The 13,951-nt window shown below is 43.0% G+C and overlaps 1 protein-coding gene across 9 annotated transcripts in view; it reads left to right on the forward strand.

Moving 5' to 3' along the window:
• Positions 1-13,951, forward strand: part of RGS8 (regulator of G protein signaling 8) — a 42,801-nt gene that overhangs the window by 16,353 nt on the left and 12,497 nt on the right. For all 9 annotated transcript variants that reach the window (XM_009439348.4, XM_009439353.4, XM_063794814.1 and 6 more), the window contains 2 exons: positions 1,271-1,372; positions 2,214-2,278. In XM_009439348.4, coding sequence (XP_009437623.1) covers positions 1,271-1,372; positions 2,214-2,278 — 167 coding nt within the window. The remainder of the gene's footprint in view (positions 1-1,270; positions 1,373-2,213; positions 2,279-13,951) is intronic.

The following is a 13,951-nucleotide window of genomic DNA, read 5'->3' on the forward strand; positions in this document are numbered from 1 at the left end:
ACACAAGGAGTTGTCATAGTTAAAGGTGAGGGGTCAGCAAACTTATTCTGTCAAGGGCTAGAGAGTAAATATTTTTGGGTTTGTGGGCCATATGGTCTGTGCTGCAACTACCCAACTCTGCCCTTGTAGTTGAAAGCAGCTTTAGACAATTCGTAAACAAATGGTGTGGTTGTGTTCCAATAAAGTTTTATTTACACAGACAGGCACCTTTTCAGGGCTATAGTTTGTCAACCTCCGATTAAAGGTTAGCAGAGGCTAGCTGGGCGTGGTGGCTTGGGCCTGTAATCTCGGCTACTCAGGAGGCTGAGGCAGGAAGATCACTTGAGGCCAGCAGCTTGAGACCAGCCTGGGTAATATAGCAAGACCGTTTCTCTAAAAAAAAAAAAAAATTAAACATATTAAAGAAAGGTAAAGTGGTAAACGGAGACTAATGTTGGGAGTCAGAAAGAGACATTAGAGTAACTTCTCACTGGATCTGTTATAAGAGATAACTATTTAAGTGCCTGATGTCATTATATAGGTCCTTTGGAAAATAAAACATATGAGAAATGTAAACATACATGTTAAAAATTTAATTATGCTTATTGAGATAAGCCAAAATGTAAATAGGAATACATGAACTTAGTTAGGCAAGCGTAAGAACTGACAAAGGGGACATTGGTTCTTAATTGCTGATTGTACCAATTACTCTTCTCCCCCTACAGGCATCAATCCTATGGGTTGGCTATAGCTAGATTTGTGGGATGAGTGGGGAGAACTTGAGTTGGAACTGGCCTGCCTTGAGGCCCTCTGCTTTGTGCTTAAGACTCTGATATGCACCCTGCACCCTGCAAACATCCCTCTGCTCCTGGTGTTGGTACCCCTTCTGGGTCTTTGCAATCAGGAGCTGCTGCTGCTGCTGCTGTTACTTTGCCCTCCTTGTGGAAAAGCAAAATGTGGATTGTTATTTTGTTGTCACTGTATTTTCTTTCCCTACAGAGAATCCTAATTTAGAAATTCTTCCAAGCTAATGACCTTCATTGACTTACCGTCAACTTGCTGTGTCAGCTTTGAAAAGCATTAAGCCTCTAGGGGGTTGGTTAGGGTACCTATTCAGGTAGTTATTGATTCTCTAGGTGGTCTCTTCCTGTTCATGAAGTCTTCAGAGACCACCTGGGGAAGGGTGGGGGCAGTGCTGGCTCCCGTAGCAGCAGCTCCAGGGGCCCTGTATAGAGCTGACAGCTGTGATCATGAGAGTTTCCCCGTCCTTCTGCCCCTGTGCTTGTTGCAGGAACAAAGGGATGAGGACTCGACTGGGATGCCTGTCTCACAAGTCAGACTCGTGTAGTGATTTCACAGCTATTCTTCCAGACAAACCCAACCGCGCTCTCAAGTGAGTAGTACGGCCACGTGCCATTCCCTGGGTAATACAGCAAGTCATATAGCTCACTTCTTTAGTGAGTTGCTGACCAGATGAGCCACTGGAAAAATCCTGTCTCTTGGCAGCTCCTTTTATATCCCTGGACATGAGTGAAAGGAATGTTTATTTTCCTTTTCAAAACGTATAGCTTAGTGATCTCAGAATGGGAATCCTCTTTTTTTTTTTTTTTTTTCCTAAGTAAGCCATATCATCCATCTCTCATAAAACTGTGGGTGGCAAAGGATACTTCTTGGTTCTACTTAGTTGTCAATCTGAGCTCTCAATTTGGAAATAACTGTTCAAATTTACTCTAAAAATATGCTTAGATTCAAGTAACCTGAATTCAGCACCTCTTCTGTGCTGGTGCTGTATTAAATATCATAGATGTTACCTTGTGTGACCCTCACACAACTATGTAATGGGCATCATTATCCCCATTTCAGAAGTGCAGACATTTAGGTGACAGTAAGAATGGAGTCAGGAGCTGAGTCTAACTTTTCTGGCTCTAAGACCAGTTTCTTTCCATTGTTACCTCGATACCTTTAAATCATGTACTTACTTAGCTTTGTTCTTTAGACTAAAAGCCAACAGACAAAATTCACTGAATTCCAGTCTTGAGGTTTTTTTTCATCAGTTACTTAAGAATGTACAAATTTACAGTGACAGAATTGCAGGAATCCAGGTATAGTCTTCATTTGCTACCTGCACCCCTCCCACATTTTTCCAATTTGTTTTCTTGAGCAAATCTTAGCGGTTGTTGAGGGCAAGGAGGTTATTTCAGAAACATTCAAGACAGATGTTTCTTTTTTTCTAGGAGATTATCCACAGAAGAAGCTACGAGGTGGGCAGATTCCTTTGATGTGCTTCTCTCTCATAAGTGTAAGTAGAATTCAGGTCGTATCATGACATGGCAAATCATCTATTTAGTGAGAGATGTACCAAAGGCCTGTGATGATCCAGGCAGGTATGTACTAGGTGTTCCAGACCTCTGTGGGCCCTGCTCTCTCAGAGCTTCCTGCCTAGAGGAGCATATAGAAAAGAAAATGAATGATTTAAATGCAGTGATATGAGGGCCTTCTTTTCTGCTTTCTGGGTTCAAAGTATGATCCCAAGAAGCCTTCGTATTCTCAGCAGTTTTAGCAAGAGAGAGTTTAGCTTAGGGGTTTGGAATGATGGGCTCACTTGGGAATGAGAGAAGCTAGGTTCCAGCCAGATCTTGTTTGTAGAATTGAATGGCCTCCCCGCAAATTATGGGAGAGTCCTGGGCTATGCATCAGTCAAATGAATATTTTGTGCATTTTATTATTCACTTGAGTTGACAGTTTTTGAGTTTTATTGTTGCTTTTTGTTTTGAGGGTTTGCTATCCCAGCTGCATTTTACCCCTCAATTTCTTATTGAGTATACATTTTACTGGAATACTACTTCTGCTATCCTTCCTTTTCCATTTTTCTCTTCCTCATCTGTAATGCCTTTTGTTTCCCACAAAGGCAGAAATAGTTGTGCATATTGTGGTGTGGAGAGGGCAATTTGATGTCAGCCTAACTTTTCATCTCTTGCTTTTTCTCATTATGTGCAAGTTCAAATTAATGGGCTTTGAAACTAGTGGCATTTAATACCTGGGCATGGCAGAGCAGGGTTGAGGAAGAGGGAGGGGTTTTGTGAAGAGAAAGAAGGCTTCAAATAGACATTTCCTGCTCCTCTTAAATATGTTGCAGTGATATTAGAAGCCCTAACTGATCTGGGAACAGAGTGCTGCTTTTAGTTTGGAGTAGGGTTTCCACTTAATTGGAGAAAATGGTTTGGTACAATTAAATGAAAGGCACTGGGTGGGAGTCAGACCTGCGTTCTTGATTTTGACTCAGCGTTGTTACTAAGTAGTTGGGTGGTCTTGACAGAAACTCTCAGTCTTCAGATGTCTTTAGAAGTGATTTTGCTTTCAATTTGATGAGCAGTTCCCTCCAGCTATGCTGCTGATCTGGATAAACTAATTAATAAATACGTTTGAATAGATTTTGTAATGAAATGCAAAATCTAAGAATAAGTACATATTGTAGCAAGCAGTTTTGTGAGACAAACAGTCACTTTAGTATTCTGTGGATTGCACTTAGGAAGAAAAATAAGACAGCATAGATATAGCATATGTAACATATGGCTACACCCCAAACAGCAAACGTATGTGATGAATTTGCCAAGGTAATGACAAATGTATAATAATATTTAGGATTTGCAGTAATGCTTTTTTTTTAATGAGGCTATTCTGACTTTTTTTCTGGAGTCACATTAGGCTAAACAAGTGTCACTACCAATGTACGCCTTCTTTTCTGGCTGGATTTCATTCAAGGTCATCTTGAAGTTTGGTTTCTATTTTAGCCTCACAACTGACTCACTTAGTTCAAGTCCCTGAGGCTGTTTCCTCATTCTAAAATAGTGAGGGAGATGCTTGCTACCTGTCACTGAATATGAGAAATTTAATAAGAGGACACCTTTCGTTGATTTCGGCTTCTCTACTTAAAGGTTCTCTACTTAAAGGCATTTTGTAAGGATATGGTGGGTTTTTAAAAAAATGATACTTTTATTTATCAAATGCAAAATAGATGTGCCTTGAGAATAATATTACAAATTTTGCTGCCAATTATTAATATTAAGCCATTATGGTCGGAGTTTATGGTGGTGAAATTAGTGATAGGAAGCTTAGGATATATTTAGATTGCTGCAGTAGCAAGACCTAGAAATGTAAGAGGTTTAATTTTATTTGTCTGATTTGATGACTTTTAAATCTGAAGACACTTGTTTCTGCTTCTGTCAGGGATGCTTTTAGTTTTTGGGAATGCAATGACACTTTTCTGAGATGGAGACTCTGATAAGGAGTTACAAGCTGACAGGTGCAGTGGCTCAGACGTATAATTCCAGCAGTTTAGAGGCTGAGGCAGGAGGATCACTTGAGGCCAGGGGTTCAAGGCCAGCCTGGGCAACATGGCAAGACCCCATCTCTAAAAAAATAATAATTCTAACAAATTATCTGGATGTGGTGGCATGTGCCTGTAGTCCCAGCTACCTAGGAGGCTGAAGTGGCAGGATCACTTGAGCTTAGGAGTTCAGGGCCAGCTTGGGAAACATAGTGAGACCCTGTCTGTACTAAAATAAAAAATTAGTGGAGTGCGATGGTGAATGTCTGCAGTCCTAGCTACTCGGGAGGCTGAGGCAGGAGGATTTTGCTGAAGCCCAGGAGGTTGAGGCTGCAGTGATCTGTGATCACACCACTATACTCCAGCCTGGGTGATGGAGTGAGACCCTGTTTCTTAAAAAACAAAACAACAAGCTGACACCAGATTGCTTCTTTGTAAAACTACTGCAGAAATAGGCTTTTTGAACTTTGAAGTTTTGTGATCCTTCTTGGAGTCTGATGTTCTGTTTATATTTCTGTGTAGTATAGAAGTAAAAAGCCAGTGGAGTGAATGTCTTCGAAAAGAAGGGGTCTTTATTCAGGAGTCACTGGTAGAATTTCAAGCTTTTAGAATTTGAACATGTACTCCCCTGTGAAGGCTATGGAGCAGTCAGCCCAGGTTATCTTGAAGGATGTTGACAACTTTCTGAAAGTCTAATTAATTTGAGTTGGTATTGTGACTCAATTAGGGCTGATTAAGCTTTTCCAAAGGGATTGCACGTGTGCTCGTCTCTTAGGAGGGGCAGTGTTGATCAGAGGTTTGTGGAGCTTGCAATTAAGACAATAACATGTCCTAAGAAGTGAAGAGTGAAGAATCCCTGAATGACTGGGCTCCAAAAAAAATGTACATGAGTCTAGAACCCACCCCCTGGTAATTCTCTACATGTAGGCAGCTGTCCCCCTTAAGATTTCTATTTCAGAAAACACAGATGATTATTCCCCCCCCCCCATTCTCAATCTACAGGACATCTTTGCCATCCCTGTTTCGTTGGGTGTTTTGGGCACTCATTTATGTTTAAAAAGATGTACCAAGTGCTCATGATGTGCAAAATCTATGGTAAGCAGCTGGAGGAGGGGAAGCACAAAGATGAACAAGGCACAGTCCATCTCTGGTGGAGAATGCAGCCTCTGAGCGAATAGGCATGCATACCAATAACACAGGAAACAATGCAGTATGCTGACTACACGCTGGGTGGCCTCAAGATTCCAAATAGAATCCTGACATCAGTGCTCCTCTTCAATTCCATCTTGTCAATATTAGAAGACCTAACTGATCTGGGGGCAGAGGCTGCTTTTGGTTTACAGCATGGTTTCCACTTAATTGGGGAACGTGCTTTTGGACAATTAAGCGAAGAGCATTGTCTGGTAGTCAGATCTGTGTTCTCGATTTTGACCCAGCTCTATTACTGGATATCTGGATGATCGGGATAGGATCTCCCAATCTCTTAGAAATTGTTTCTTCATCTATACAATGAAGGATCTGGAGTAGGAGGAGGTGTCAGAAGCTGGATCCAGGATGCTCTCTGTAGCAAACAGAGAGGCTGGGCAATAACCAATCACCTTTGGCAGGTAGTTTGACTCAGCGCTGCCTGCAGGGTTATGTAAAATACTGCTTCAGAGCTGAAATGGCTCCAGCACCAGAAGAGGGGCTATGGTGTCTGTGTTAAAAAGCTTCTCCTCTCCTTGGCTGAGCACCTCATAGGCTGAAATCTCAGGCAAAAGAAAGCAACTCTGCTATTTTTTAAACCTTAGAATTTAAAAAATCTGGAGGGCAAATGTTTGGAGCCATTTTATTTCCAATTATATTTGTTTACAAATGCCATACAAAGTGGAAGAAGCACCCATGGGGGTCCAGGAAGTAACCACTAGCTAAGCACTCTTAAAAACAAAAAAACAAACACTAACAAACGAACAATGAAATTGAAATTGCTGATGGCTTCATTAAATAGGGAAGGATTTCTAATGTGCATTAATTTGTCATCTTTTTCCTGTTCACCAGTAACAATTAGGCTCCATGTCTGTGAGTTGTGCATGTAGTCTGGCCCCAAGAGTGTGTGTGTGGGTGTGTGTGTGTGTGAATGTGTGTACACTCAGGAGACTTTCTGCTCTGCAGCTCATACCCAAGAGAGCAAAGTTTCCTCATTTGTGGAAGATCTTTTCTGACAGGTCTCTGGGAAACAGGCACAGAATCATGTGTATTCTTCTTTATTCCTCACAAGATTCATGCAAACTTTTTTTATTTGTTTAGCTTTTAGTGGAACATTAAGTCCTGAACTCTGAGTTGGTGCTCCCTTCGTCTCCTTCATTCTCTCTCTTTCTTTCCTTCCTCCCTTCCTCCCTCCCTTCCTTCCCTTATTTCTCCCTTCCTTCTTGCCTCCCTCTGTCCTTTAATACTTTTTGAACATAAAAAGTTAGATTTATTCCAGTTTTAAGGTGAAGGTGAAGGCAGGGTTCCCTCACCTTTCCTCTCACTTCTTATGTGTGACCACACACCTGGGTGAATGAGCACCTCACCCCAGGCATTTATTTGGTGTTTTCCCTTGTTTTGCTGTTTGCACAGGGCATGGAGGGTCTCCCTGACCTATCCCACCAGGCCCAGGGAATGCTGGGTTAATGGATAGTACAGTTAAAAGCTCTTCTGCATTTGCAGAGCTGTTATCTATCTCTGAGAACAGGATACCCACAGAGAAACTTTTAGTTTTAAAAAATTAGCCCCTTTTGAGATAATGGTTGAGATATAAAAATATAATGACTGGAGCTGGTCACACAGCAACCAAGCAGAAGACCCCAAACAATCAAATAAACAAACATTAAAATTATCAATTCATGAAATTTCTTAAACTATTCATCTAAATGGCCTGTAGCTCTAGAACATACAGTTGAACAGTCAGGCTTCCATTCACTGCACAGCCCTCCCCACATCCCTCTCCAAGCCAAAAGGTTCTAGAACAGCATTACTCCAAGTGGTGTCCAAGGGAGGCAGCACCAATATCTACTGGGAGCTTGTGAGAAATAAAAATCTGCGGGTCCTCTCAGACCTACTGAATCAGGATCCCTGGGGCTGGGGCCTGGGGATCTTTTTCTCACAAACCCTCCAGGAAGGTTTATGCACATCTCAGCTTGAGAAACCCTGTTCTCAAAGGCACATGAGTAAAACCAGGAATCTGGAGCATGCTGGTGGGGCAGGTGGCCTGTGCTTTCCAAGAAACATACTAAAGACTGTATCTCGTATGGAAGCTTTCCAAAGTGCTCAGACAGCGCATCCCTAGCAGTACATTGTGAAACCCAGTTTCCACATATGTAGGGAGGAGGGTTCCACAGTAAATAAACAAATATGGCAGGTGTACTTTCTGGATATATTGAGGATAAGAGCTAGAAAAAGATGTGCAAAGTAGAGATGGGTGGAAAATAAATGTCTTTGCTTCCTTGCCGTCATCTTCACATTGTTGTAGTTTGTACTTGGACCCAGAAATGTGGGTGCATTTGGTCTTTGTTGAAGGAATGCCTGGAATATATTAGGCAACTATTAAAAGCCTGTTGAGAAAGGTATGAATGAAAACAACTGGACAGGCTTCTAACCCATTCTGTCACTTACCAGCGATGTGACTGTATTCAGATTACTTAACCTCTGTGAACCTCACTTTCCTCATCTGTAGAAGGGGAATGATGAGGCTTACCTTGTACAGTTAGTTGTGAGAGTTCAGTGTGATCATGGTTCTGAAATGCTAATCATGATGACTTCTCCATAGAGGAACTCAATAAAAAATAACTATTCTAATTATTTTTGCTCTAACATAATATTAAATTCTTTGAGAAAACATGCATTTCATGCCTGTTATTTGCCAGAGATGGTGTCAGCTTCTTGATCCCACAGGCAGCTTGAGTTTGTGGATTGGAGGTAGTGTTAGAATTGCCAATAGGGTTTCTTTGAATCCCATAATACTTGTCCCCTTTGCCTCATGAGCTTTTGGCAGGCCCTCTTCAAACCTCCCCATGCATGTGAGGGAATTCCATTGAGGATGTAGTTTTTAAAAGCCCAGAAGGTAAATTTGATATATTCCCTTTTTCTTTTTTTTGTGAGTCCCTGCAGTATTTCTACATCAAACTAACTAGACCAATATTTCTGGATACTTGATTTTCAAAATCTTTTAGGCTATGGACTGGTGTTCATGAGGGTTTTCTTTCCAGGGGGCGGGGTACGGAGTCTCACTCTGTTGCCCAAGCTGGAGTGCAGTGGCACAATCTTGGCTCACTGCAACATTTGCCTCCCGGGTTCAAGCGATTCTCCTGCCTCAGCCTCCTAAGTAGCTGGGATTACAAGCGCCTGCCACCATGCCGAGCTAATTTTTGCATTTTTAGTAGAGACGGGGTTTCACCATGTTGGTCAGGCCAGTCTCAAACTCCTGACCTCGCGATCTGCCTGCTTCAGTCTCCCAAAGTGCTGAGATTATAGGCGTGAGCCACCGCGCCCGGCTACATGAGGTTTTATAATACTTCTCCTTTATTAAAGGATTCCTTCGTGAATGCTAAACCTTCACCCTGCTAGGGGGACACTTCTTTTGTCTACCCCTTAATGGAAATTTCTTGCTGATTTCTTATAATAGTTGCAGATACAGGCTCCACCTTGATTTTCTGGTTATCTAACTCAGCTTCTCCTTGATAAAATAGGAAAGAACATTGGAATAGGAGTTGTAAACCCAGGCTGTCCTTACTCTTCTGCTATCACATCCTAAGAATAAGAAGCCATGCAACCTCAGAGCTCACCATTTTTGTGTCCAGTGTAGGGTTTGATCATAGGCTCTCTCATGTCCTTTCTGGTGCAAAGACTTTAACAATCTTCAAGTCCTAATACAACTATAATAAATCATCTTGCTACATATATACTAATGAAGTAGAGATCATTGAAGAAAATTACGTTAATCACACTACTGAAGTATAATTAGCATATCAAATGGTTGCCAATAAAATGTCACAACTGGAAATAGTTTGTTCTCTACGTAATCTCTCTACATAAATATTACTTAGTCCCAGTTATTTTAAAAATTTTTTAGAGACAGGGTCTTGCTCTGTTGCCGGGGCTGGAGTGCAGTAGCATGATCATAGCTCACTGCAGCCCTGAACTCCTGGGCTCAAAAGATCCTCCTGCCTTGGCCTCCTGAATATTTGGAATTACAGGTGCAAACCACTGTGGCCACCTCCAGTTATTTGTTTAAAAACAATTTATTTCACAGATTTCACAAAAGAAGAGCTGTGATCCTGATGCTATTCTCATCATGAATTTCAAAGCAGTGATTTGTTTCTGGATCAAAGAAGTTTTGGCATCACTATTAGTATATGTATCCTGGATTTTAGAAATGTAATTTCCATTCTTTTCCTCTATCTGGTCTTGGAACCCATTCACCAGCTTATTTTCTCCAGTTGTTCGGGGATACAAGAGGACTCTGGTTTTTAGGACAGCATTTTCATAAATAGAGAACTTAAAATAAATTGTTTTTGTTGTTGTGCTCTTGTATTTTTCCAAGCCTGGGAACTGAGCTAGGCTCAAGCCCACCCTGATGCCAGCTACATCAGGGCTCCTGGGCCTTGAACTGTTACCTAAGCTCCACTCCCTGCTGTACCAGCTGCACTGCTCATTCATAGTGACCCAGTTTCCTTTCTTATGTAAGCATCCTCCATCAAATAACTAGAGGGAGAAAGCCAGCCGCAGGCAGCATGCACAGCTGAGGTGTGTTCTTGGAGATTCTGTGGATGCTCAGGTAGATGCCAATATTCTGCTCACTGTTCCAAGAATTCTGGACACAAGCCTTTCCCTTTCTGTCACTAGATGTGTATCAATCTCAAAAAATTATAATTTTCTTAGCACCCTTGACTTCTTGAAGGGTCGTACAAAGAAAACCAAAGTGAAATAAAAATGAAATGACAAAACAGCAGGTCCTTCTGTCATTTCTCTTCCCATTTTCCCAAACTGTTCACCACCTCCTTGCCTTTCAGTTACTCAGGATTGTTTTGTATTGGGTATGTTATGTTCTGTATGATGACTCCTTAAGCCACTGAAGTACAAGGAATAATAGTCACTAACCTGGATTGAACAATCACTGTCTATGTGTCAGGCCCGCATGTTGTTTACATGTATGAACTTACCACATCCCAGAACCCTATGGAGCAGATGCTGTTAGGACCTGCATCTTACAAGTGAGGGAACTGAGGCACAGAGAGGTTAAGTCTCTTGCCCAAGCTCACACTTAGCTGGTGTGGGTTAGAGCCATGACAGAATCCCAGGTGGAACAGCTTCAGGGGTCAGAGAGTAGGCGCTCTTTCCAACTGCCTGAGATCTGTTGGGGGAAACTGGGGCGGGGGGACTTCAGTTGCCTGGGCTTGGGGAGGGAGCAGGGTCTGGGGTGCATGGGGCCCCGGCAGAGGAAACACAGCTAATGCAAAGCATGTCACCCTGAGAGATGCTGGGAGACACGAATGAGCCTTTCAGAAATAAACCAGCATCCTGTATTTGGAACCAACTACAGTTCACGGACAAGCAGGAGGGTCCTGGTGGAGGGAAAGGGGAAAGATAGAGGAAGAGGACAAAAAGGAAAGAGAACAGGAGAACAGGGAGAGGGGCAGGGAAAGATGCTGAGGAGTCAGGGAAAGGAGCAGATGAAAAGCTTGCTGGGAGGAGGTGGGAGGTGGATGGAAGGGGAGAAACAGTGTGGAGCTGGTTCTGTTCCACGCAGTAGGCTAGGATTTTACGCAGTTGTGTTTGGATTTGTTTGCTTGGTCACATAAGCAGGAAAGGTGGGCCAGGGGGGTGGGTGGGGGAACAAGTGGTCTGTCCACAGAAGCCCGCTGCTGCCATCTGCTCCAGGCAAGAGGAGGGGCTCCTGCAGCAGTGCCCTCTACCACCTTCTCCCTTCCATTATTCAGACTAAAGTATCTCTTTGTTCAGTGCAGGCTCTGGGAATATAAAAAGAGTTGGGGGAGATTGGGGCTGAGAGGGATAGGCATACAAAGTGGGTGAGCAGAGGAGGAGGGGTGAGGGCAGGTGCAGTCTGCACAAGCCTTTGTGATCTGTGTCTGTTGGGGTGTCTTTGCCACAATCTGTTCTCTGTTGCATCTCAGGTCCAGACCCTCCCAGGAAGGGCCCATGAGGGAGGGCCATTCTCCCCTCCTTTCCCATCTCTCAAGCACTTCCCTTGAAATTCCAGGCAACTTTCAAGTTTCTTTTGGTTTTCCTCTCACTCTTTCTGAGCCTGCCCTGGAAATGCAGGCCACCACATTTTGGGCTGAGGCTGCCTGAGAGAACATGGCATCTTTACAAGGCCACTCAGCTGTTCTTCGTTACAGCGTCCCCTGGCCATGGTTGGGAAAGATGCCTTTCTGCTCACACTTCAGCTCTTTTGACAAGAAAAAGCCACCCACCAGGCCATCAGTTTTGTGGGAGAGAAGAGACTTTAGGCAGGTTCCAAGTTATTGGTGGCACCTAATGGCCTCAGTTCTTACCACAGAGAAGGCGACAGCAGGTGTCCTTTTGGTGGAGAATCTCCAGGTCTGTGAGCTAAATGGTACACTTGCTGGGCTGTGGTATGTGTGTGGTGTGTTTGCCTGATTTGGGCTTACAGTCCATCTCTCCTTTGGAGGCCTGCCAGCTGTCACCAGAGGAGAGAGGAGGGTGACTCCGAAGTCACACAGATGTGTGTGCAAAGTCACTTCTCACCTTTTACTGGCCAAGTGACTACAAAGTAACTCTCCATGTCTCACTTTCCTTATTTATAAAACACACTTTGCTAAGACCTAACACTTATTGACTGCTTATAATAAACTATTAGGCACTTTTCCGTGGCTTGCCTCATTTAATCCTTATAACAGCCCAATTCAGTAAGTCCTGACATTATTCATTATTCCCATTTTAGAGATGAGAACGCTTGGGCTTGGAGATGTTAAGGCACTTTTCCAAGGTCACGCCAGGCTGTGTGACGCCAGAGCCTCTGTCTGCTTAGGAGCGTTGATGTAAGGATTGAGTTAATGTATATAAACTGGGCAGCACAGAACTCGGTGATGACACTGACATTGACATTGATGAGTAGAAGGATGGAATTGTGGAGCTGTGAAAATCAATCAGCTAAGAGCTGTGTCTGATACAGGCTAATTTAAGTTGCCATGAGGACACCGAACAGAGTGCTAACTCTACCTGGGAAAGCTCATCATATCCAACCCCCTTAGTTTACAGATGAGGATGCTGGGGCCTAGTGAAGTTGAGTGTGTTGTCCAAAGTCACACAGTTAATGACGGGGCTGATTTTGGTCAGAACTTGTGCTCCCAGCTGAGACTCGTGGAGCTTCTGCCTCAGCAGGCTGCCAGGTAATGAGAGCTGGCTATGAGTTCACCACACATCTCCAACTCCAAATCTCCATCCCTGCCGAGTCGGCCTTAACTGCTTATGGTGTAACTTGGTTGAATTCTCCTGCCTATGCGCACCCTGTTTCTATGTTGACATATGCTCAGATACCCCTCTGCCTTCCTCAGTGACTTTTCTTATTTTCTCTCCACCCCACCTGGAAATGTCACCATCTGTGGTGTCACTTGTGGCCTCCTTGTCTTGCCCTACAGTGGGGGTCCTCTCCCTCCACTTCAGTGGTCACTGGCACAGGCATCCCTCAGGTTACTGTCACACAGAGCTAGAGACTAGTCCTTCTACATGCGTGAGAATGCTGGCTTTGCAGTTTAGCATCCTTGCCACTTACAGACTGTGACCTTGGGGAAGTTATTTGGCTTCTCTAAGCTTTGTTTTTTTCTCCTAAAAAGTGGTGAAAATATCAGGACCTAAGCTATAGATGTGCCATGAGAAGCCAGTACCATAAGATTCATAAACCACTAGGTGCGGTGCTGGGCCCAAAGTAAGTGTGCTATCAATGCTTGCTGATGTTACTTTAAAATTCTTTCTCTGGCTTCAACTTTTTTTTTTTTTTTAACTTCCTGCTTATCTTTCTCCTCTTCCTCTATGTCCCAATTGCCACTTGCTAAATCCTTGCTATTCTCCAGGTTCAAGGATCATCTGCCAGCCTGGAACTGATGGGTTCTCTCTTTGAATAATAGATGCACCATCAAATTAAAAGTTCTTGCTCCCTTTTTGGTGCATTGTAACTCCTCCAGGAATCTAAGTTTAAGCCTTTACAATTGTTTGACTGTTTTTTTTATCACATTCTTATTTACTTTTCCAAGGTCGCTGTTCCAAACCCTTCCCACTCTTAGAGTTCCCCACTATAGCCCACTCTGCATTTGTAATTACTCAATTGATTATTTTAAATTATCACTTAATGTCGGTTACACTAGACTAGCCTCTAAATTCTATGAGGTGGTGACTTTGTCTCATGTGTTTGTGCCGTAGCCCCAAAACCTAGCACGTGGGTGCAGCCCACATTCACAGTGACCTTATCCCAAATTAATAACAAAGATTAAGCCTGTTTGACTTGACATATCACAAATATGTCCCTTTTCTTGCTGTTTTTCTCTATCTTCCTCTACCTCTCTCTTTTTTTCTTTGCCTTTGTCCTTAAGGAAAAGAAGTTCTTTCACTTTTTCTAGGTCCTTCTACTCTAAAATTTGCCTTCACCAA

Source organism: Pan troglodytes, chromosome 1, assembly GCF_028858775.2.
Source record: "Pan troglodytes isolate AG18354 chromosome 1, NHGRI_mPanTro3-v2.0_pri, whole genome shotgun sequence".
Lineage (NCBI taxonomy): Eukaryota > Metazoa > Chordata > Mammalia > Primates > Hominidae > Pan > Pan troglodytes.